Source organism: Protomyctophum parallelum (assembly GCF_964188405.1).
Source record: "Protomyctophum parallelum genome assembly, chromosome: 3".
Classification (NCBI taxonomy): Eukaryota; Metazoa; Chordata; class Actinopteri; order Myctophiformes; family Myctophidae; genus Protomyctophum; species Protomyctophum parallelum.
This window is the reverse complement of record NC_139698.1, coordinates 10,606,958-10,631,690: the sequence shown is the minus strand read 5'-3', so window position 1 is coordinate 10,631,690 and position 24,733 is coordinate 10,606,958. Positions and strand designations below refer to the sequence as shown.

General features: G+C 44.0%; 2 protein-coding genes across 2 annotated transcripts in view; one reads left to right on the top strand and one right to left on the bottom strand.

Moving 5' to 3' along the window:
• The window catches only part of me1 (malic enzyme 1, NADP(+)-dependent, cytosolic), a 97,192-nt gene that overhangs the window by 29,845 nt on the left and 42,614 nt on the right, over positions 1 to 24,733 (top strand). Inside the window, exon 4 of the mRNA XM_083761302.1 lies at positions 3,600 to 3,749. Within this exon, the coding sequence (XP_083617428.1) occupies positions 3,600 to 3,749 (150 nt within the window). The remainder of the gene's footprint in view (positions 1 to 3,599; positions 3,750 to 24,733) is intronic.
• On the bottom strand, positions 21,223 to 22,350 carry LOC310855977 (zinc phosphodiesterase ELAC protein 1-like; the record flags this gene model as incomplete). Its single annotated transcript, XM_083761193.1, has 1 exon — positions 21,223 to 22,350. The coding sequence occupies one exon, from the start codon at positions 22,348 to 22,350 to the stop codon at positions 21,223 to 21,225; it is 1,128 nt and encodes a 375-aa protein (XP_083617319.1).

Below are 24,733 nucleotides of genomic sequence, written 5' to 3'. Positions count from 1 at the left end.
TGTAGGCTTTAAGTGTTTAAAAGAGTTACTCATTTCTACATACCGTTCTGTTCCAGCCAGGAGTTCTTTGGACCACTGCTTCCCAAACGTGAGGTTCTGGGGAACCGCAGGAATCCCTCCTTGAGGGGCTTCCATCCAGAGAGTACACAGCTAAATGACTTCTAGAACTGGTTCCGTTTTAGATTCTTGGAACCTTGGCGGTGCTTTCACTGAACCGGTAACCTTTTTTTTTCTTCCAAACTCAACTTTTTGGGTTCTGAACCAATTCATTTTCAGTGGAAACACTCTGAACTGGTTCAACATTAGGTGGGAAGGAACTGTTACAACGTTGTTACAGTCTTATCAGTGCTCATTCATTTTACAGTGTAGATTTGGGTCCCAGAGGTCCAATAAAATGGGGGTCTGTGGCCTCCTAATGCTTTCCAAACCAGGGGTCCTTGAAATTAAAAAGGTTGAGAGTCACTGGATACAAATCTCCTAGTTGGCGTTCCTGCTGTCATTTCCTATATGTCCTCGTATAGATGGAAGGTAAACAAAACAACATATGAATTCCTTCTGGAAAATACTTCAGGCTGTACGTTGCCCTCTGTTGAAACGCAGTTAGTCGCTGCTCTTCTTCTAATCTAATGCATTCCTCATGCTTCTAAAAAGGATGACATTGTGGCAAAGTGAGCAGTAGCAGGCCTTCTGACTTCAAACATTTTAGGAATTAAAATGATCGATTGAGCAATGTACCGACAGCGAGTCCTGCATGTTGTCAGCAGAGGAAATGGTTGTTCAAAAATGTTGCCAACTAAAACATTGTATGAAATTATACAACTAAAGTGAAACATGCTCAAAGGGGTTGATAGAGAGCTATGCTTCCAGTACAGTGATGTGCTTAGAAGGAATTAAGGAGCGTGAAAGACCTGTAGGAGACGGATCCTCCTGGGTAATGGGGCAATTCATCAAGGCCTGTCAGACGGCCGGGCCTTGATTAATTAGAACCAAGAACCAAAACAGTGTCTTGCGGTTCTTGGTGGAACGGGATTCATGTTAACTTGATTGGTCCAGCTTCAAATGTGTCAATGCTATAAAGGTTCACACTCTCATACATAGCATGATACTTCTGTCATATCCCGATATTTAGGTGTAATTTGTGTAGCGAGGAGTGGCTACTTGGGCTGTAGTTTGTACACTAACATTGCAAGTCATTTCCCTGAGTCTCTCTGTCTGACTGGACTAGAATCTTGTGTGACTAGCGAGACTCCTTTAGGAGTCACTGACGACGGAGAGCTCCATAGTTTAGTTTTTTTGCGGTTGTAGATGAGTTAAAGTCCCTTACTGCACTGTTGCTCCACTGTTGCAAGAGACAAAATTTGCAGCACATTTAATGTGCTACGCTATTGTATAGGCTAGGGCGAGGGTGAATTGCAAACCTGTCCTACAGTATATAGTAAAGGTTAGGGGGGTGACAAGAGTTTTTTTTGTGTTTGCTGGAGCTCTCCCAACCAAGCTGGAGGCACCATAGAGGAATCCAACCTCATTCACATCACCATTGTGTTGGGCAGGAACCTTAAGTTACCCCTGCGCCACATGAATGCCCCGAGAGAGAATCTTTTGAAGACATTTATGCAGTGTTACTGAAAGAAATGTCATTACATTTTTAATTTCAAATGAAATACCATGTTTCAGTCGTACGTAGGCCTACAATGCAGTCAAATGTAATACCAATTGGGCCATAGCGTTAACTTCCAGGCACAGCAGCAGGGACCACCCAAAAACATTTGCGGCGTGCGCTTCTCGCCGCAAATGCTATGGGCTAAGCCCCGGACCTTGTCAACTCCTAGATCCGCCCCTGCTGTGAAAAAAGATTGTGCTCATAAAAACAATGTGCTAAGACTATGATTTCAGGAGGTTTGATTTTACAGGGCTGTGGGGAGCGTGAAAGGGCTTAAATTGGTAATAGCAAGTGAAGTCACGAAAATGCCCTAACGAATTGATTTGGAAAGGGAGACAGTGGACTTGATAGAGGAAAAATATTCTGTTCCCACAGAGAGCTTATAAGTAGAGTTCCATATGCTTGTTAACAATTCTAGCTCTTGTGTCTTAAGTGACTTGTTTTCTTTTCTCCTTGACAGAAGTTTGTGTGTATGTGCGCAGCTGTTTGTTATACCTTATGCTTGCCAGGTCCCCATTGTATAAGGAACAGCACTGTAGCATAGCAGTCTTGTTGATAGATGCTTACTCCAGAAATGTATGGATTTGACTAGATCTTAGTGTAAAGAAATCTGCACAGTGCACACCAGTACTTCCAAATGTGCTCCCAAATGCAAATTATTTATTTATTTATTTATTTATTTCGGTACCAATGTCAAATTGCGTTTGCGGAGTTCTTATTCTTATACACCGTTTGACTGTTTTGACCCAACATCCAGCCTATAGTAGGCCTGGGATGGGTGTGTCTTTTGGCTGTTTTTCAGCTTCTCTCTCATTTTGACTATAGATCTTAACCACTTGCACTACTTACTGTAGTTGACTGGGGTCTCCCAAAGCTCTATACTTGGTCTTCTCCTTGTTTCCCTCTAATCTACACCAAACCTATAGCCAGCTCACGTATGCCCCAAAATAGGGACGCTATAGGGTTCCTGTGGCTAGTTTCTTAGAGGTGGTCACAGCAACACAAACATACTGAAGTAGCGATATGTGGCCATCGTTGTGGCCGTCGCAATATATTGCCCATGGGACAAGCTGATTTGGATGTCTGGTACGAAAACAGTTAATTTCAACAGTGAGTGTCAACATCATGTATGCTGCTGCCTGTCCTATGGGAAAAGGGCAATGCATGCTTTTCATCTTCTCAACAAGAGGACCCTTATTCTCCTGCTTTTATGGAAAGATCTCTTGATTAGCCATAGAGCCCTTCTTGGTGTGGTCTGGTTAATTTGGGTCATAGTGTAAACCTTTGGGCCTTCTGTCACGGAGCGATCACAATGACGAGCCTGTATAGAATGTCAGAGGGCTGTGTGTTTGTGTTCTGTGTGTTTTTCTAAGAATTTGTAATATAAGCAACATCAAGTGCACCAGTAGTTATTGTACAACGCACAGAGCTCTCAGCACTCTCTCTGAAATGAAATTCATCTTGGCATGTTCTTTCCCTTCCATTCTCTCTACAGTAGTACGTCTCTTTCTCTCAGCCCCCCTCTCTCTCACTCTATATTTATGACTGTGTATTATAAAGCCTCATGGACACAGGAAAAAACCTGGGCCGTGCCATGACAGTCTGTTCACAAGGAGGAGGAATCTGTTGGCAATGATACCGGGCTCTCCTCTCGTCCAATGTCAGTATGTCACACATTCTTACCCCTCACCTTTGGCACAAAAATCTGCCTGGAGGCTCCCTTTCTGTCTGCCTCTACCCGTCTCTCTCTCTCTGTCTGTCTGTCTGTCTCTCTGTCTGTCTGTCACACACACACACACACACACACACACACTCTCACAGGCTACACTGAGTCATGTTTTTGACCTGGGATTTCGGAAGTTTCTTCAGGTAAAGGGGTTCTTCAGAGCTATACAGTAGATTAAGATCCCCTGTGTTTGTGCTCCCCTGTCCTTCTCAGATACGTGTTTCTGATGGGCCTCCAGGACCGCAATGAGAAGCTGTTCTACAGGGTGTTGACGTCTGACGTGGAGAGGTTTATGCCCATCGTTTACACCCCCACGGTGGGCCTGGCCTGCCAGCTGTATGGCCTGGCGTTCAGGAGACCAAGGTGAGACGCACACACGCATGCATGTATCATGCGCATGTTAATACACATGTGCACGCATGCTGCTACAATGACATAAGCAGAAAGAATATTACCGATTTTCAAATAAAATGACTTTACTTTATTGAAAATCCTTGAGCAACATTACATTTGCAGACATTTGTAGATCCTCAATGCAGATCAACAAGACAAGTATGCTGATGATTTTGTGAGCCGCACGCACGCACGCACGCACAGTACTTACTAAGTTACTACTTACTGTAAATGATTTGGATCCATTACAGCGAAACATAAAGCTCAAGGAATCTTCAAACATCTGCACGCTTTGTTGGACTTGGCATTTGATGCTACAAAACCTGAGCAAAAAATCTGAGGGTGTGGTACTGGAGCTCTTTCAGCTGGATTTTTGGTTAGACCTGGCAGAGCTCAAGGCAAGCCTTAACAGCCCAGGAAGTCGGTACACAGTTCACCTTGACTGGACGTTGCAACGATCTTTGCAGACAGTAGTTAAGCGGGTGCCTCTCCCACAACAAAAACAAACAAAGAGAGACATCTCCTACAATCTCCAGCAAAACACACGCATGTGGTAATATAGCCTCCGGGTTAATTTAGTTGGCCTGTAACTCTGAGAGTATAAAAAATTAACGACTGGTTCCTTACAGATCCATTTGGTTACATTTTGCACACTCAAGAGTCAAATTAACGCTCCGGATTTTACTCTGCACACATCAGCTGGGTATGTTTCCCCTCAAACTCATTCATTAGGGCCAAGTTTCTTTCTCAACCCAACACTCTGTTTATTATCCCTGTGTGGGATAATAAAGTTGATCTGAGTCTGAATCAATCCTTACAAGTACAGTACAATGCTAAATCCATTGGTGAAGAGATATTGAAAATTTGACCTGGTTTTACACTCTCAGAGCAAAAGTACTACTGTAGGTTTCACGGTGTATACTGTATTTGGAGCTGAAGCGAAATCAGACTCTCAGTAGGGTGTCCTGGATGTTGTGTCTGTACTTGGCTCTGCCTCAGTAGATAATTAGTTTTATTGAGATGATCTCAAGTATTGTTTGTTTTTTGGCCGAGTGAAATTGATATAAGCAAGACACACTTTCTCTCTTCTCTGTCTCTGCCTCTCTTGCCCCTCCCCCCCCCCCCCCCCTAGAAAATAACCTTATATTACCTTATAACCTATATACTGTAGGACAGGTTCAACAGCATTGTATGGATGCAATTCACCCTCGCCCTATACAATAGCGCAGCACATTTGTCTCTTGCAACAGTGGAGCAACAGCGCAGTAAGGGACTTTAACGCATCTACAACCGTATCCCCACCTCGGGTTCCTTTGAGTAATTATGAGTCCTAATTCTCCTTCATTCTGTCCAGTGTCATTTTAAATGCTTACCTTGGGTGCATTTAAAAATCACTCCTCCGTCCACACACATAACACTGCGTTACCCAACATCTCCCATTTCTCCCCTTCCCTGCGGAAACTATGTGGAAAATATTCCTAGCATGTGCTCCCTTCCTCTGACTCGGGGCTGGCCTGAGGAGTCATTTTATACCCCCACCCGCCCGCCCTCAGTCACTGAGAGCAGTGGGCCAGGACCTGCTGCCAGAGCCCCCGGACTGGGACCTGGGACTGTTGTTAATGTGCATAAGGGGTGTCGTGAGTGGGATGCTCTGGAGAGACGCCTGGTTTACTCTGACAGACCATGGTTTTGAGCCAGGCTGTTTCTCCGGGCCGAGCCCAGGGAAGAAAGGAAATGCAGGGAGAGGGAAGAATTGCTGTGCCGGCACACCACAGATCACTTGGGCCTGTGTTGATGGTGTATAGATCACACAAAGGCTGTGGCTTTTTGAATGATTGAGCCGTCTCTAAATCTCCACATTTTCTTTAACATACAGTACAATCTTGCTCTGTTTGTCTATGTCTCATGGATGGTCTCTAAGGCATCTTTACACAGAAGCAACTTGTGAAAAGGCTTGTAATACATTACCTTTGTGTGTACGCATGGGTGCACGGCACGCGCACATGTGCATATCTAGACCACCATTGTAGCATATAAGAGAAATGAGATTAGCTCCCTAATCGCTGGCTATAAGGACCGCTGTGTGGAAAAGACAGGCTCTCTGTGCCCTGCCCGCCGGCTCTGCTAGCCCTAATCTGCCCCATGCAGACTAAACACTCCAACACTGGGCTCCCCAAAGGTTATAGGTCAAGCGCCATTAGGTGTCAAAACATGGCTGATTTACAGATGCGGCAGAGGCAGGAAGCAAGCATAGATAAAGGAACACATTCATATCATTAGATTAGTGGACATGTGCTAGTCTTTCGTTGGTTTGTGAGCTTCAAGTGGACACAGTGAATCTCTTTAATGCTTTGACAGAAAGAAATCTGTCTGCATTTTCTTTGCACAAGGTTTGTGCCTGTTCACGGCCGTAAACATGGGTTCTGTTCCTTGTGCGATATCTGAAAGTGCTCCAATGTGACAAATGATGATGTTCTGTTGCTCCAGAACGGATCCCCAGTATTACTTAAAAGTAATTAGGTGTACAAACAGTTTACAAACAGTAAATGCCCAGTAAGGTGTTCAGAGCATACTATAGAATGCTTATTTGGGAATGTCTAATAGGCCCTTTACACCGAGATGAGCTCTCAGGCTAAGTGACAGCAGCCAATATATCTAGCTAATAGAGACTGATGATCACCATTAGTGAAGTTCCCAGGTAGAGGCCAATGGTCATGGTGGGTCAATGACTCAAGAGTTGTTTATCTTCTAGCTCAATGGAGGATGGAGGTGCAGGATTCTACACCCATGTTTTTAAATGTGCTGTATAGGCACTGCGTGGCCACTAACACCTTTGCAAGAATACATTCTAATAGTGGCCTTGAAAGTTTAGAGTGATGGAGCTTTATCCACATGAGGTATGAAATGTTGCTAGAGCTAAACACTGGCGAGCTCATCAACTCAATGATGGACCTGACACAGCTTGATTGGAGCTGCACTTCCTATAGAGTTGAGAGAGGCTACTCTTTGATTAAACCTGTGGGTGAGATCCAGGAGGTCACAGAAGCCTAATGAAAGGCATGAACTGATCCTGTGAAGTGGCTCATGTGTTTGATGATGTAAGTATGACTGCCTCAGGGATAAGAGGCTTTCACGCTGCAATCGCTCACCACTGAGGCCCACACGCAGGGTTTGAAGTGAGTAAGGAGAAAGTGTAATTGGGATACAGCACTGGGTCCGGGGACCCCAGGAGTCCTTTGGGCGGGCGTTGCGTTAATGATAATTTCTAACGAAATTAGTGTAAAAAGAGTGTACAAATGGAACCAGGGGTCCATTTGGTGAGTTCAATTAACAGAGGAATTTACAGCGTAGATTGGTATCCCAGAGATAAACAAATGGGGGTCTGTGGTCTAATGCATACAGTATCAAACTGGAAGTTTATGAAATTAAAAAAGGTGGAGAATCTACTGTATTGTTATGACCCTCTAGGGTCAATTTATTGCAACCAGGAATATAGACCAACTACTTGAGTCTACCGCGTCCCTCCATGAGCAGGCCTGTCGGGGCGACTGTGGCTCAAGAGGTAGAGCAGGTCGTCCAATGATCCATGGGTCGGCGGTTCGAATCCCGGCTCCTCCTGTCTACATGTCGAAGTGTCCTTGGGCAAGACACTGAACCCCAAATTGCTCCCGATGTGCTGGTTGGTACCTTGCATGGCTTCCGCCGCAATCGGTGTATGAATGTGTGTGTGAATGGGTGAATGAAATGCACAATCTATGTAAAGCGCCTTGGATAAAAGCGCTATATAAATGCACCATGACCTGAGCTCACCCTCTGAAAAGGCCTTTAGGCATTCAGCAGCTGAGCACCATCCAACAACAGTGTAAGTGATGGGTGTAAATTGAGATGAAAGAACAGAAAACAAGTATGCCCCTATGTGCTACAAAGTGGGCTGGGAGGAGGAGCAGTAGAAATGAGAGAAATGGTTTGGAATAACACTGACCTCATAAGGAGCGCGTGGCAAAACATTTGGGAACATTTCCATTCTCGACTTTGAGGACTTTGTAAAACAATATAAAACTCATGTCTGAAGTCTAAGCTTTAGAGAGGTATACACTATACAGCATACTTGCAGCATATTGTAGTAGAATACAATCCAAGATTACCGTTATTATCCCCAGAGAGGGAAAGTTGATTGAGCAAAAAATTTCCATGACCGAGACAGTCTTTCTTGAAAAGAAAAAGAAAAAACGTTGTGATAGATGGGCTTGCTCCATCTATCACTAAAGTAGGTGCTTTTAGACGTTGTGCTTTTGATCTTGGCTTGACCTTTTTGTCTTTCAACCCAAAAGTGAATCCTTTCCTCATGGCAGGCTACTCATGATGACCCCACCAGATTTAACACAAATCTAATCGCTCTGTTTTTTGCACGCACGCACACACACACACACACACACACACACACACACACACACTCGGGATGATACTGTGGAAATCCAAAAGTGAATCCTTTCTTCACGGCAGCCTATCCATGATCCCCACCAGATTTAACAAAAATCGGCCCATCTAATCGCTCTGTTTTTGCACACACACACACACACACACACACACACACACACACACACACACACACACACACACACACACACACTCGGGATGATACTGTGGAAACCAGTTTATGCATTTCCAACAGACTGATGTATTTCGGGATGAAGCTAGACTACGTCAGTGCCATTTTCTTAGTCCCCAAGATATCTCAAAAATACATTTAAATCAATCAACCTGTCTTCTATAGGGGAGGTGTAGGGGATTGATGATTCCATGGCACATCTATTAATTGAAACCATGCACACTTTGCTCTGTGGCGGGACACTTTACTGTATGCTGTGAGTGTTGGACGCTAAGAGAAGCTCTATTCTTACTGTGGTGGATGTGTAAAATCATGGAGAGTTTGGCTCCAGTCGACACCTCAACTCTTAAGATGTTTTCGATTCAGCAGATCGAGGAGCCTGGATCCAATTAGGGTCGGCAAGCACAGTGGTTGTCAGTAGAACAGGCTTTGTTCCCCGAGCTGTCAGCACACAGCACTGGTCTGAACAATCACCTCCTCTTTATCCAACTCCCTATTGCACTCATCTCTGTCACTCTTTCTCTCTATCTCTCTCTATCTCCCTCTTTCTTTTTTGCTAGCTGGACCCCTTCAGGAATACTCCTAACTGTCAAGATGTTTATAGCAACTCACTAGAAGCTTCGCCGTTGTGGCGCAGTGCGTTCTGAGTGAGACACACCGTGTTGTCGTTTTTCCGCGAATGTCGTGTGTCCGCTGTCCGTGTATATTCTTGGGCCTGGGCCATCGTATCAATATAAGTTGCACTGAGAAGAGAAGTCGAGTTGCGTGGGTGGTTGCTGTGGTCCAGCGCATCACGGAAAAACAGAAAAAGCTGGTGAAGTGAGTGACGTCAGAGCACAGGCGTAAACGGCAATTCCGTACCGTAGACCGTGCCATGGTCTATGACCTGGCCACCCGATTGTGAACAAATGTCTATATAGATAGATGGTATAGAACAAAACATCTGATCACCAAGAGGGATGAAAGGCTGACTCTGATCATGTGACTTCCATTGAAAATGAATTGGAGTGACACACAAGACACGTGTTTGATATGTGTGAGTGCAGCCCATTTTCACCACACTACTAATTGATTGCTATCCCCATACCACTTTTTCTACTAGTCCCCATTCAAATTCCCACTTCTCCTATTTTCATGGATGTTGTTGATTATGGAACAAATTTCAAGTTCCCATTAAAACCGCATGGGTAAGCATCTGTCATTTTAGCGTTGGTCATTTAAAAATAGCAGATCTACAAGCCCACAGCGTGTCACTTCGTGTCACAATGCAAGCTTGTGCATCTACTATTTGTATAATCGCCTCAATGGGTTAAATCATGTTCCTGGCAGTGGTGCCACCTGCTTGACTCTGAATGAACACAATGGGCAGTGTTTAGGGTGGGGCTGGTCAATGTCTCTGCACTAGCGACCCCTGCTGATTGGTTGGGATGCCTGGTTTGCAGGGAGGGGATCTGGAGGGTTACTCTTTCCTCTCCTCCACCTGACGCCTTGGTGTCAGGTGGAACTACGTGGCTGCCGGTGACTCCATGTGTATCCATGGAGGCACGTGGTTGTCTACACTCTACACACTCGCCTAGGGGCAAAAATGGATGTTGGCAGCGGCAGGGACTGTGGTCAAACCATAACAACTAAATTGGGGGGAGTGAATATATACGTTTCCAAATTTGCACAAAGCTCCTCCAATAAATTAATTTGACTGAATGGGTTTATGTTCCCTAAACTCAAAGATGTTTAAACGCCTTCACCAGTAAATACCTTCAGCATGTGAATTCTGGCTACAAAGTTCAGTCTTTCCAGAGGTCTTAAAATTGAATTTATAGTGCCTCCTTTATATCCAGCAGGTGTACTGGAACAAGAGGAACAAGTTGTGGAAACAGATCTATGACGTTGATCCCTGACAGAGACGTATGGCTTGACACGGCCGAACACCCCGAGTTCAGTCCGTCCCTATAAGCTGTTTGACATATTTGATTTCGTACAGTATTTCACATGCTGCGGCAGACATTTACATTAGGCATTCCTGTTGCTATCTTACTACAGTAGTGGAACCATTAAAATGAAAGTGTGAGCGCCTGGTCAGTTAATTATGCTTTATGGCATACATCATGCGGGCAAAAGGCGGTCACTTCCACTTATTGCATGTATATTTTAACGATGTTGTTATTTCTGGACTATTGCTGCCTCGGAAGGTGCATAACGACGCCTAATAAATCGCCGGGGGAGACTTGCACATTTTAAAATGAAATGATATAATTTCTTTACTGCATCCGTCATGGCTGAAGTGCATTCTGCAAGGGTTCCAGAGCAGATGGCATGAGGTTTCTAAAAAAAAGGGTGCTTGTGTAGGATCGATGCCAGCGTTAGTACCCAGTAGAGCCGTTTTCAGCCACTGACTTTCCCTGGCCTCGTCTACGGAGCTAAGGGCCAGCTGGCCGTGTGTGAGAGATGATTGAGATCTAATAGGCCACAGCATGCACATTATACTGTATGTACTCTACTTATACTGTATGAGAGGTGACCAGTGCTGAACAGATATACATGCACACATACTGTGCTAGTGCACACACCAGCAACGCCACATTAAACGACGTACTGTATGTATGTCCATGGAAAAGCTTTGATGAATCCTATCGAGCATTGTTTCCCCTGCCTGGAGTGAATGGAAAATCTCAACCAAAAAAGAAAAAACTAAATTCCCCCCACTTGCTTTCCAACCTTATTGGCACAGCGTCATCTGCAATCTCTGGTTTTCTCTTTCTAACTAGTCAAAAGATTGACAGCATAATGTCATAAGCAGTGTCTCTCTTTGTACAACATGCAACATCAAAGTTGACAGGTACAAGTGGGCCGAACATATTTCTGTCTTTCTTCTTGCATGTACTACTGCAGATTGTTTTCTAGCTAGCCTATAAGTAGAGGAGTGCTCATACTTGGTATTGGCAGGAGGAAAGACGGTTGGGAAGTTCTCTTTGGACTGCATTCGTTACTGAACAATGGACATGATGCGCCTTGACAGTCTGTGGTCATCGAGTCAAACAAGCCATGTGATTTACTCTGCGTCTTGCCTGTTTTTCCAGGTGTGGCACTTTGGCCTTCATTTTCACATGCGCCATTGTTGTTTCCGTTAAACAGAGAATTACCAACGGGGAATGTGATGATGTGCAGAGCAGACCATATCGACTTCTGCTCACCCATTGCACGTCTTCAAGTTCATGGATTTAACAGTTTCAAATCAGATGTGCAATTAATGGCTGGAATAACAGAGTGTACTTCTCTGGAGAATTGGAGAAATTATAATTGTCAGATATTAATGTCGGCCACATGAAACGTAGTGCCCCTATTCTGGGGAGAACATTTGGAGAGCATTTCTACAAGCTCACAATACCTTGAGTGCTTGTACTTCAAATATTTCCACTGCAGAGATATGAGCCCCAGTCAAAAACGTATATTGTATAGGGCTTAAGTGGTTAATGGCTGAAATAACACAGTTTATGCTGTACTGTTACTATATGTCTTTGGAGAATTTGGGAAATTATAATATCAGGTATTGATATACAGCATATGTAAATTTTTGTTGGCATGATAGTCCCTATGGCTATGCTGTATAGTATAATATCCCATAGCTCTGCCTGCAGGCTGCCTGTTATGTTCAGCCAAATGGCTGATAAAACCTGCCAAACTAATGAGGGACAATTATTGTTTCTGCTGATAAATCCCAAGAGAACAGATAAGAGAGCAATCAGTAGGACTGGGCAACACTTGCATATCTGCCCAGAGATAAGGCACGTTTCTGTGAATGCCGTGACAGACGGGTATGTTGGGGAAGGTGGTGTACCGCAAAATGACGACAAACTTTAAAGGACCACTTCACCACTTTTCAACCTATCTTCATATAATAGGTCCTCACTAATAATCATGAAAGAATGGCGCAATTTTTTTCTACTCAGTCTGTGTCTCATAGGAGGGCTGTGGGCAGTTCAGAAACGTCCTCCAGTGACATCATCGATGGGGAATACAAGCTAATAGAAACCGCAGGCTTTCTAGTCCTGAAAAGTTGCGAAAATGGAAGCCATCGTTCTCTCGATAATGAAAATCTAAACATTTTTGTAAGAAAATCTGCCTAAATCTGCCACTGGAGGACGGTTTCTAAAGTGCCCTCCTATGAGACACAAACTGAGTAGAAAAAATCGTGCCATTTTTTCATGATTATTAGTGAGGACCTATTATATGAAGATAGATTGAAGTAGTGAAGTGGTCCTTTAAATGTTCATCATTGTGTCCCATATAAAATAGTGCTTGCTGCTTAAACGCATCAATGTGAATGTGGCCACAAAAACGAATTACTTCTTGTTTTGACAGCGCAATTAGCTTGTAGCTTTGCTTTGGCTGTAAAGTAAACACCCATGGTACTGTCACACACTTGGCAGAGTTGGAAAATGAAAACTTGTCCATGTGGTTTATGAACTTATTGGACATATCCATTTGCACGCACTCAGCCTCTGTGTGACAGAGCCAATCAAAACACCCTCAGTCAGATCTCTGTAAACACCCGACACTAATGTTGCATTGCATCTATACCGCTAAGATTTCCCCACACACACGCACCCACACAGGCATGCACAGACGCATGCACACAATAATAATTATGCTAGTGTTTTTATATTGGGGTTCATTCTCTTTGGCTCTATATCTATATCGAATCATCTGCTATGTTACTTACCTCTCCTAAACATTATGATTACATATACTTTGCTGAGCTCCAGGAGACACAGAACATTGCGTGCTTGGACAGTGATTAGAGTTCTTTATTAGCATTAAAAGGAATTAACAGTGCCAGAGTTAGTTTGATGAGAGCTTGTGAAATGCATTATGCATTAACAAGTAACAACAGCCATACGTTGGTATCGTGATTCTATCGTGAAGTCTTTAGTGTTAATTAACTCAGAGTGCACAAATGGAAACAAATTGACCCGTATTTAAATTGTACCCTCGAGTTCCTGTAAATGGACACTTATGATTTTGCTTCGTAGAGATACTTTTCTTAGTGTCTGAAAATGTGCTCCACCCAAGCTCACCCTCGATGACCTGTCCCTGTTACAGTATGTCCTTTTATGAGTAAATGTTGAACAGTTTCAAGACGGCAAGACTTGTCCCATGGTGGAAAATATAGCTGTTTTAGAGCAGTCCATTTCTGGATATACTGAACATTTTGATCCTTATCCCCTGGGCCTTCAAAAGTGTGGGAACACAAGAGATAAGAAAATAATTCCTGAGGTGCTGACGTGAGCATTCTTGTATTATTCACGTTTTATCTCGTTATCTTTATAATAATCAAGTGCTCTAAAACACTTCGGAGCATTTCTCAGGAAATAAAACCCAGACCAACTCTGACCCAGTGTGCGCTGTAATAAAAACGTACACGTAAATAAGTATGACAAATGCAATTTGACTTGGACGACGCCTTGGCAGGCTAGCGTCTGAAGTCTATAATTTTAAACCACGACATTGCTAAGCGTCCAGTGATCACATACACTCTACTGTATTTAATCTGGTCTGTGCTGTCTGAGAACTAATTTCACTAACAAGGACCACACCATCAATCAACATGTGTTTAACTGATTTATTATGAGAAGCTAAACGAAATGAATGAATGTGAATTGAATGACTGTAGTTTTTCCATTTGGTGAATGCACTGTTCGGAAGGAAGCATCGTAGAGAGTCTGCTATTGTATTCAGGCAGGCACCACTCAAAAGTCGTATGTCGTATTTGTCTGTATATGGTATACGTTACCGCAGTGAAATTTGGTCTCCGCATTTGACCCATCTCTTGGAGCGGTAGCTGCAGCCGTGCCGTGCTCGGGAATCATTTGATTAGTAGATTTGACTCCCCCCAATCCAACCCATTGATGCTGAGTGCCAAGCAGGGAGGCATTGGGTCCCATTTTTACAGTCTTTAGTATGACCCGGCCGGGGATCGAACCCCGACCTCCCAGTTTCAGGGCGGACACTCTAACCACAAGGCCACTAACTGGACTATTTGACTAGCCTCCTCAGGGCCTTACAGAGAGAATAGTAGAAACAGGAAAAGAGTTTAAAAAGTCAGTGACATTCTTTGTCGTACGAGCTCCGTCAATTCCAGTTTCAAGAATTGTGGAAAGAAATACAGAAAGAAACAAAACGGGTCAGATATGGGCAGTGTGAAATGTTTACACAAGGTGCAAGATAAACATGGTTAAAATAGCAGTGGAAAGAGGGATTGATGGGGCCGTTAAAATGGCAGCAGATGTAATAAGCTGCACTGTTTAAGGAAAATATCAATAAAAATGATGAGGCAGTTCAAAAGCATCAGATATAACAACCATGACAGAGCATAGCATACAGTCATAAAGTCATATTTACAGAAACAATATCTATCCTGTGTGGTGGTCTGTGGCATCAGGACTGGACAGCCTGGCGACAGGCGGGCTCGTTCAACAGTCTGATGGTAGCCAGGTGGAAACGGTTCAGTAATCTCACATGGCATGGCTGGTCCTGCTCCTGAAATTATGCTAGTAGCTCCAATCTTTTAGTTTACATTGGGTTTTATGACGACTGATTGTGGATATATTTGGTGTTTGTGGCTTGAAATGGTAAAGGACATGCAGTACACTGGGATGTCCTTTCTGTTACGTAATTGTAGACCCCTTTTAGATCATTTCTTTACACGAGACCTGACCTCTCACCTCGCATTCTCAACATTCCGTTTGATTTTGTTCTTAGCTTTAGGTCAAATTTTGACCAAACTGGTGACCACATATTCAAACCATATTATCTTGTGTAATATGTTTTGCAATAAAACAACAAGAACACATTTACTTTTGGATCTACTAACTATACTAATCAAAAGAAGATTTCACAATATTACCCTCCAATCTTACAGTATGTGGTCCATGGCAACTGGCAGTAAATGGCATAATATATACCAGTAGTGTATGTATGTCAGCATCTTGTATAAGGAAAACTTTGACTGGAAAAGACTCGCTCACCGTATAGAAAAAGAAGTAAAACTCCTTAGACTGAGACTTAGAAAAATATATTTTATTTTATTTTATCATGCTGTGCTCATGGTGCTCTGTGCTCATGGTGCAATTAAAAAGCAAACGTTTCGGTCCTCAGACCTTCGTCAGTGCTATGTCATAGCACTGACGAAGGTCTGAGGACCGAAAAATATATTTTTCTAAGTCTCAGTCTAAGGAGTTTTACTTATTTTTCTATACGGTGAGCGAGTCTTTTCCAGTCAAAGTTTTCCTTATGTTTTTGAGACCACCGCTACCGTAGTTAAGTTTGAAGAGAGAAAAAAAGGACGAAGAAAGGCGCAACAGTTTTCTCAGTGCTTCAGCATCTTGTATAAAACACTTCCCAGTTATCTTGTTCATGTTTTTCATATACTGTGGATGATCCAGGTTGTATGCATTAAGCAGACCCATAATACTGTCATCTTAACGGCTTTTTTATTACTTCCTGCTTTTATTCTTACACTCTCTCTCTGGTCATGTACTGTACAGTATATCATGAAATATGTTTTTCTTGGCAGATGTTCAAGTGTCGTATAGACATAAACGGTATGTCTTCTCAATTATCTGCTTAGCTGCACAGTAAAATCCTCAGTGTTAATCTATCCATTTGGAACTCAGTACAAATGTAACCAAACGGACCCTTCAGGGTTAAATTAACACTGAGGAATCATTAGTTATACATATAGAGCGTCTATGTGCATACAGCCATCGCACCATCCTCAAACCACAGACATCCCAGACTTTCTTTGAATGTTAGAAGGAATATCATGGCTCATGAATCATAGTCATGCATACTGCGCCTAGTGATTCTATATCTTTTTTTTTTTTACCTCTTCCTCCATTGTCATGGAGCTTTCTTCCTCTCTGAAGAAGAGGCTCTATTTGAGTTTTTGGAGAACATAATGGAGTTTTCCTATGTATGCACAACGTGATCCACTCATCGTGACCACTGTTGCTAACACAAAGTAGCATTTGCAAATAAACACGCTGCTTTAGGTCATGGCACAATTGCTGCCTGAGTCGAATAGCGAATCCAATGAATTGCAACCCACGCAAAACGTAATTGGCCTACCCCAAAATGTCAGGATCTGTGCGAAAATTGCAAATGAACGGAAAAACCTAGATGCATAATGGTTGAAATGAATCTAAATAGCCAGTTGGGTTCAGCAGGGCTGTGGCTCTGATTCCTTTAGCAGGAACCTATCTGGAAGAGCTGGCTTTTCCCTCTGTTTCTTACGTCTAAGTTATGCAAAAACTGGCTGTTGAGAGAAAATGGTCTCTCGGGGCACTCGTCTCTGCATGGATACCTGGCTAGGTCAGGCAAGTACAGTAGGTGACACACCGTGAACTCACAGAAACTGCACTGCCTGGTTGCTGTTTTCATCACATGCGAGTTGTCCAGCACGCACAACTCGCTGCTCTTTCATGCTTTGTTATGACGCTCGGTGTGATGAAAGGCCTATCAAATTAGCCAATCACCATCCACTTGTTATTCTGCTTCCTGCCCGCTCTTTTCCCAATCTGGAAGGCTTCATGGAGGAAGATTTGTTTTGGCCAGCAGAGGTCTGTCTGGCGTGTAATGTATTCAACAATGGGCTGCTGTAGAAAGGGGCCATGGTCTACAGGTTATGAATTTCCAAGGCCAGGGATAGGAATTGTCTCTCCCCATTGGTTTTATAGAAAAAGAGGATGTTGAACACCTGTCATGGCAATGGAATTCTATCAAAGGCCTACGTGCCATGGAGGGTGGGAGCCAGAAGAAGAGTGCATTGTCTGTGGAGACTATAGAGAAACAGACAGACGGACGGACAGACAGACAGACAGACGCATTTATTTTCACAATGTCGGCTCAGTGTTGTACAATGGTGATGTTCATGTTAGAAGTGTTTGGGAAAATACACATAACATACAATACATCCCTCAGACATCCCTGTCAACTGCCTTAAAACGGGAGTTTACAGAGAGAGAGAGAGAGAGAGAGAGAGAGAGCGCTGCAGAAACGGACAGTTGGAGCTGTTTGTCCAGCTGAGGCTGAATTATTCCTCCACCTTCCAGATTCCCCTTTTGTCTCCAATCCTTTATTTCATTTATTTCGTTTTTTCATTACCCAACACTTTTTCCATCTCGAGCTCTGCCACATACAGTATTTAGTTCCTTTGATGCCATTCTGTTCCATTGTAATTAGTTATTTTTAAACCAGGCAAGCAGAACTTGCGTCAGCAGCACGGGTCCCGACTCCCTGGCATGGGCATGCCTATTGATGGGCACTGCCAGGGTCCTGCCTTCCGCTGGCTCTTTCTTCTCCCTGCGCCACATGGCGATATTGGTTCAGTCGACCACTTGGCTGCACGTTATACCCTTAATGCATTACGCCAACAGCTACACTTTTGTGTGCTTTGTCAGTTAACGATCCTTAAAAGAAACGGCCAGCCAGTGGATGCACCCAGCCCATGAGTCCATTCTCAGAAAGGAAACTTGAATTTCGTGGTAACTTTGGATTGCTCTTATTTCCGTCCACCGTTTCACTATTTTTAATTCAATGTATTTGTCGCTCTGCTGTGAAAGATTGGACTGTGTCCGTTTCCAAGATGACCAGATTCACAGAGAGATTATATTTCATTTTACCGTCTTCAGTGGAAGGCAAGTCATTAGCTAAACGTGGCTTCAACTGAGGACCAGTAGAATCCATCAGCCTATTAAGAGCCACTTTAGAGGGGGAAGCAAGGCGGACAACCTCATGTCTCAAATATTGTGCAGTCAGTTCTTTTGTACAGCTTGTGGTCAGATACCACATCCAGTTGTAGAAATTACTTGTACCCTTGTGTGTGTGGCGCACGTGTGTGTGTGGCGCACGTGTGTGTGTGTGTGGCGCGCGCACACACAGACGTGCGTGCACTGTGTGCGTGTGCTCCTGAACTCCCTCCTTTACTCTTCTATTTTCTTTCCCTCTCTTGCCTGTTAGTCCATTCTTTGGGCCTGTGCCTTGACCCCGTGTCATTGCTGTCGCGGTCCACATAGGATGCATCACCCCTGACAGACAGGCAGCCTGGACAGCATGTGTTGCTATAGGCCCCACAGGGCCTCATACCAATGTGTTTTCAGTCTATTGACACAAGCAAAATGGGCTATTAATATTCAACACAAATCAAAGCACCAAGCCAAGCATTGCGTTCAGTCCGCGGGGAACCTTTTAGACCTCAAAAGTTGGCGTGGGAAGTGATGCTTGGTTTGCCTTGAAAGCAACTTGTCCAAATTGTTTGGGGCATGTTGCGTATAGTCCAGCCCACGGGTGCATAGGTCACGTATGTGCTGTATTTACCATGTCAGTGATGTCACAAATGTCCTGACTGTCTGTTGCCCTCTGCTCAAAACTTAAGACACACTATTATGCAAGCCGGTACATTATGATATCTGAGCTTTTGATTGCTTTCACACAGTATTGTAAGGTTGTTTTGCTGCTTGTCAGACTTGTTGTGCCCTGGGGTGACGAACGCAGCCGTGCACAGGAACTGTAGCCTGGCACGGCCAGACTCGTAGCGAGGGTTCACTGATGCTTCCTCCCCGCATACAAGGAAGCTCTTAGAAGGAAGTGAAGTGGTCACGTGACTGGGCTGCGCCATGACACTTTCATGGACACTTTCATGGGAGCCAAACTCACACCGGTAGTGCAATGAATACATGGCAGTGAATGGAGCCGGCTGGACCAGCTCATAACAAACATTATACATGAACGATTGCGAGCTTTGTCATATAATTGGTTCAGGAATATGAAAGAAGACATAAGTGATATCACACGTTTTTTCCGAGTGGTTGTTTTTCGACTTAATAACTATTTATTTTTATTGAGGTATTTATAGAAGAGCACATAGTAAGTTTTCTGCCTGGGCTGCTCTCTGCTCTTTGAAAAAATAAATCACATTAAGTAGTATGCACATCAAAAAATAAGACAGCCTAAAATAACGTGTTATATATATTATTTTATTTTCCAGAAGCGATCACTTTACAAAAGGTCTCAGTCATTCATAAATAATGTTTGTTCATGAGCTGGTCACTGAGCTCTCATTGGCTCCAGTGCATTCTGCCCAACTTCCGGGTGTAGTTTGGCTCCCGTGAAAGTGTCATGGCGCAGCCCAGTCACGTGACCACTTCACTTCCTTCTAAGAGCTTCCTTGCCCGCATATGGGAAGAATCTTCAGTGAATCCCCACTATGAGGCTGGCCAAGCCAGGCTACAGGAACTGTGCCCACTATGTCGTTATTTGAATACGGGAATATGCTGGGTGATTATGTTGTGGGTGTTATGGTGTTCATTTGGTCATTTATGTTGATACTTGATATGATTTGGTGTAACACCACGACTGTGATGTACTGTAAGGCTTTTTCCCATTGATGTTGAGTTGGTTAATTGTGTAGTCATGTTTTATGCAGTTGCCACAATAAAGAGTCAAATCTGTGAACAATCGCTGGCATGGCTTGTTCTCCGTGTGAGCAGATTGGGTCATTAGAATACTATATAAACAAATATGGCAGCCAATATTTATAATTTTCTGGCCTGATGGTGACAGAAAGCTGCAAGGAAAGTTGCCGCCTATCCGGATCCTGTGTGAAGGTGTAACACAGGTTTAATTCCTTCTCTAATGAAATTTCCTGAGTTTTAGTCTCTTGTTTCTAGGGGTAACTTAATGTTTTGGTACTAGAATGCAAAGAGAGCTTTGAACAACATGACTTGTAATATCATGCATTCCAGCAGCTGGTGTATAAATTAAATTCAACGTTTTAATGCTTCAGCTTTAAATGTATGGATCCTATAACTACTACGTACTTATAATTGAATAAATGTGTTTGTTTGACTGAAGAAGTAAGTTAAGACATTGTTTTTTTTAATCTGTTGTTGTAGGGTCCCCTCTGTATACTTTCACATAGTTTGGTTTCATTATAATTGTCTACCATGCAGTTCTCATGCATGTTTCATACATAGAATGAACTTGTATAGTATAACAGAGTAAACAGACGCTTAGCCCACAGTCCACACAGGAAAGTCCTCAGTGTTAATGTATTAACACTGAGAATGTTACAGAGCTAGGATTACAGCGCATCACCCATAGTGAGGGTATCGGCGTTTCCCTGGCCGTCTGTCCGAGAGGCTGGTGTACGATTACCTGTCGTACCCAGTCTGAGACACTCGAGACTGCATGGCTTGCTGTCCTGTTGCATAACCATTAACTTACAGTATTTCAAGATGACCGTCGGGTCCACGTAAACGACAAAGTAAATGTGTCTAACGATAACAGCCAGCTGTGTAATGACAGCTCCAGATGTCTGATGGCTGGAACAGGTATAGGGAGTTGGACAGAATAGAGTAGAGTATGCAACACACTGTATGTCTCTGGCCTTTCCACACTGTATAAAGAGATTAAATACTGACATAGCTGATTTTCAATGGAACCAAATATTTGTATTTTATTTAGAGTGAACAGTACTCTCAAGTCAGATGATGTAACGATGTGTAATGATGGCAAAACACCATGTTTACTTTATCTGTCAATGGCAATTGCAATTTTCTTACTTGCTGAATTAAAATCATTCGTTTGTATCTAGTGAGTGGGTTCTATTTATTTTCCAGGGGATTTATTCACATCAATTATTTATATAAATAATACAGAAATATAGACTAGGGCAGTAACCCATTTTGGGCGGGAACCCCTTTTGGTGTTTTAAACATTGTTATAATTTAGCTATTGAAAAATCGTGAAAATGCGGCACAAATCTTTGAATATATATTATTTCAGAAGACATTTTTTTGACCTTTTGATTGGTATGGGCAGAGTGAGAAAGTCCTCGGCCAGAGTCACTTCTATACCACTGCCTTGTAGAGCATCCTCAGCTTGTCTCTTGAGTTCTGTAATGTCACCCTCACCCCCTTCACTCTGCAGAGCACACGTCTTGTACCGCTGGCTAAAGTGGTACAGTACCAGTCTCCGTGCACAGCAAGCCCGGGCAACCGCTGCAGCCATTTTAGGCGTACTGTGCCCGTGGTCCACTGCTTTCTCCTGGTGCTCATCTCCCAGGGTGGCCTCGTGAACCAAAATGTCTGCTTTGTCGCATAGCCGCAATGTTCCCTCTCCGGTGACTGAGCTACAGTCTCCTAGAATACAGACTTTCCTCCCGGGAATGGTGTCTTCCAATACCTCACTGGAGGACACCACGCGTCCACTCTCTAGTGTCACTGACTTGCCGGCTTTCAGGCGCCCATAAAGTGGTCCTGGCTTCAGGCCCAACTCCTGAAGCAGTTCAGTGTTCAGTCTCCCAGGCCGGTCCTGCTCCTGAATGGAGAACCCAAAGGACGGGACACGGTGGAACAACCTGAAGGCCTTGACCACAAACCTCTCATTCTCTAGAAGGTGGTAGCAGTCAGTGGAGGCGTCCAGGGAAATGGTCTTCCCGGGACACTCCTGAGGGTGGAGAGGACCACGTTCTGTTGTCATTTCAAGGCTCAGCTCTCCTTCCGGTGGACTCTGGTCTGGGGTCGGTTCCAGTTCGTGCACTGCGTACGGGAAGAGAAGCTGCGAGCCCGTCAGACCAAGAGTCACCCTGAGGAAGCGCCGAAGGCCCCTGGGTCCATAAATATCCACACAGGGTAGAGACTGGGTGAGGTTTGGTTTGGTGTTGATACTCATAGTACACAGGAGACCAGGCAGGCCAAACAGGTGATCCCCGTGCAAATGAGAGATGAACACTTTGGTGATGTGACCAGCTCTCCGCTGGCTCTTCATGATCTGGGTCTGGGTTCCTTCGCCGCAGTCGAACAGCCAACATTCTCCTTCGGTCCTCAGGACCAGCGCCGAGGCGCCGCGGTGAGGGGACGGATAGGCAGACCCAGTCCCCAGGAAAGTAAGATCCATTGTCATTTCTCCGCTGCCCTGTTTCGTATCGGCAGGCTATCCTTCTGCAAGGTCTGCTTGTAGTGTGCTTAGATTCTCCCTCAGCGATCTAACTCCCTGAACTGATAACGGTGCTTATTCCCTCCTGGAGATATGCCACATCATACTCCTGATGTCACCCTGTCCTCGCGTGTCCACTGTGAGCCTCGTTGCCAATGACGTCGCTGCTTCCGTTCACTGCTATCTAACTCGTCCCAATCTTGTCTTATCGTGTCATAGTCCTGACCTCACCGGACCATATATAGAGTGTGCATACCGTATCTGTTTATATGGGCTGATCTGTCTGTGACATCTGTCTGTCTCTGTGTACTTTCTATGACGTCAGTCTCGGGTGATCTAAGTTGTGCCTGGTCTGCTCCTTGTATGGAGATCTCGGATGGCCCGTTGTTCCATGGTCAGATCCTCTCAAACACCCTGCCCCCCCCATATACTGTACAGCGCTCATTCCTGGATGATAGCCCGGTGTTGTCCCTCGACCAATCAGAATCCCACCCTTATTACATAAACAAAAACTATGTATTTCAAACTCCAGCTTGTCACACTCCAGGGCTGCATGAACTGTTTTCTGACCCCTCAATGGCGCAACTCTCTCAGCTATATGGCTCTGGTTGAAGGTATCCATTAGTTGCCACAACAAGCCAAGGGTCAAGGTTTACAACATGGTAAAAAACATTAATACGGTATACTAAGAAACATGGTGTCAGACCAAATTTTAAAAAATCACACCTGTGTGAAGTGAGTGGCACTCTTATCATACATCCTACATCATCTCATTCCGGCCAATTTATGTAATGGCAGAATTCCATTGTATTATGTTTAAATAAATAAATAAAAAAACACGATTTTGTAACCCATTTTTCACCCCTGTGTCAATTATCTAATGTGATCCTGGGCTCTACACACCCTCCGCCAACCTAGTCCCCATATATGAGGGACATGGGGAGAGCAACGGACTTGAACTCATGCTTCCTTCATGCCTGAGTGTCCAAGTTACTCCTTTACACCTGACAGGTGGGAGTTTCCCTGGTTGGACGTAGCGCGTGGAAGGAACACGTTATTCCAACCAGTTCCTTTCCCGTCCATCAGGCGCCCCGGCTGGCCAGGGGGAGGCAGTTTAGTGACCAGGATTACTGCATGTTTTTTGTGAGGGTACCTACCCTAGGGGACACGGGGAGAACATGCAGACTCCACTCCACACAGAAAGGCCCTTTCGCCAACCCTGCCTCGGGTATGGGCACTGATGACGTGGAGGAGGAAACACGCCGCCAGCACCCACAGCGTCCCGAGCGGGAATCGAACCCAGGACCTTCTAGCTGTGAGGCGACAGCACTACCAACTGTGCCACCGTGCCCCGAATTGTATTATGTTTTAATATGATTTTATAAGAGTTTGGACCCCAGGAAGAGTAGTCTTCACTGTAGTGAGGACTAATAGGGATTCGTAATAAACGATAAACAATCACATTTTGCGTTCTCACCTTCGTCTTCAATGTTTGTTAGGACAAACACTCAAAGCTGGACATAGGAGGGGCTAGCGCCCCTCAAAAATAGGAACAAACTGTCATATTTGGACTGAGAGTGAGAGTCTAGTCTTAAAGGCTATAGAAGAAGAGATGGTAACCTGGTGTGATGTGGTGTAACGTGACCTTGCAGTGACAATACCTATTGGGAGGCAAGACATGGGAGATGCACAATGTTGATGTAACCAGGATGAGACTACTGTAGCACTGTATCATGTGACAACAGTGTCTTGTCTTGTCTCCTTGTCTTGTCTCCTCAACAAGACATGTAGGCTCCAACATCTGGCTTTGTATTTTCCGCCATTGACGTCATGTGTGTGGTGGCCAAGTCTATTGACTTTTTATGACAACTTTTGTTCCGTACAAACGTTCAGGCCAAGTCAATGGCAAATTACGTTATGTCACATGGTGTCTTTTGTCACGCCATGTGGGTCAATATAAATACATCTTTGTTAACATCATCTGGATAAAAGCCGCCACTCACATCACATGCTATGTGTGTGATTTTCGTTTATTATGGCTTGGCTCTGTAGAAGTCCGGCTGTTTATAAGAGGATCAGTTTGTAATCCTGTATGTGTCTGTCTGTAATAATAATAATATTTTCTAAATAAATACTAATAAATACTATAAATACAAACTGAAACCTTTCCCAAATAGTGTCATACAGTACTTCATATCGTATATCTTTGCACATGCAGTCTGAGATCGACAATGGAGAGGCGCCATGCCAGTCCAATGTGTATCCTGAGATACACTTTATTGGATTTTTTGGCAGCAAATCACTAACTTAATATCATGCCGTCTTTATTTTAGAGTGCCGCGATTTCCTC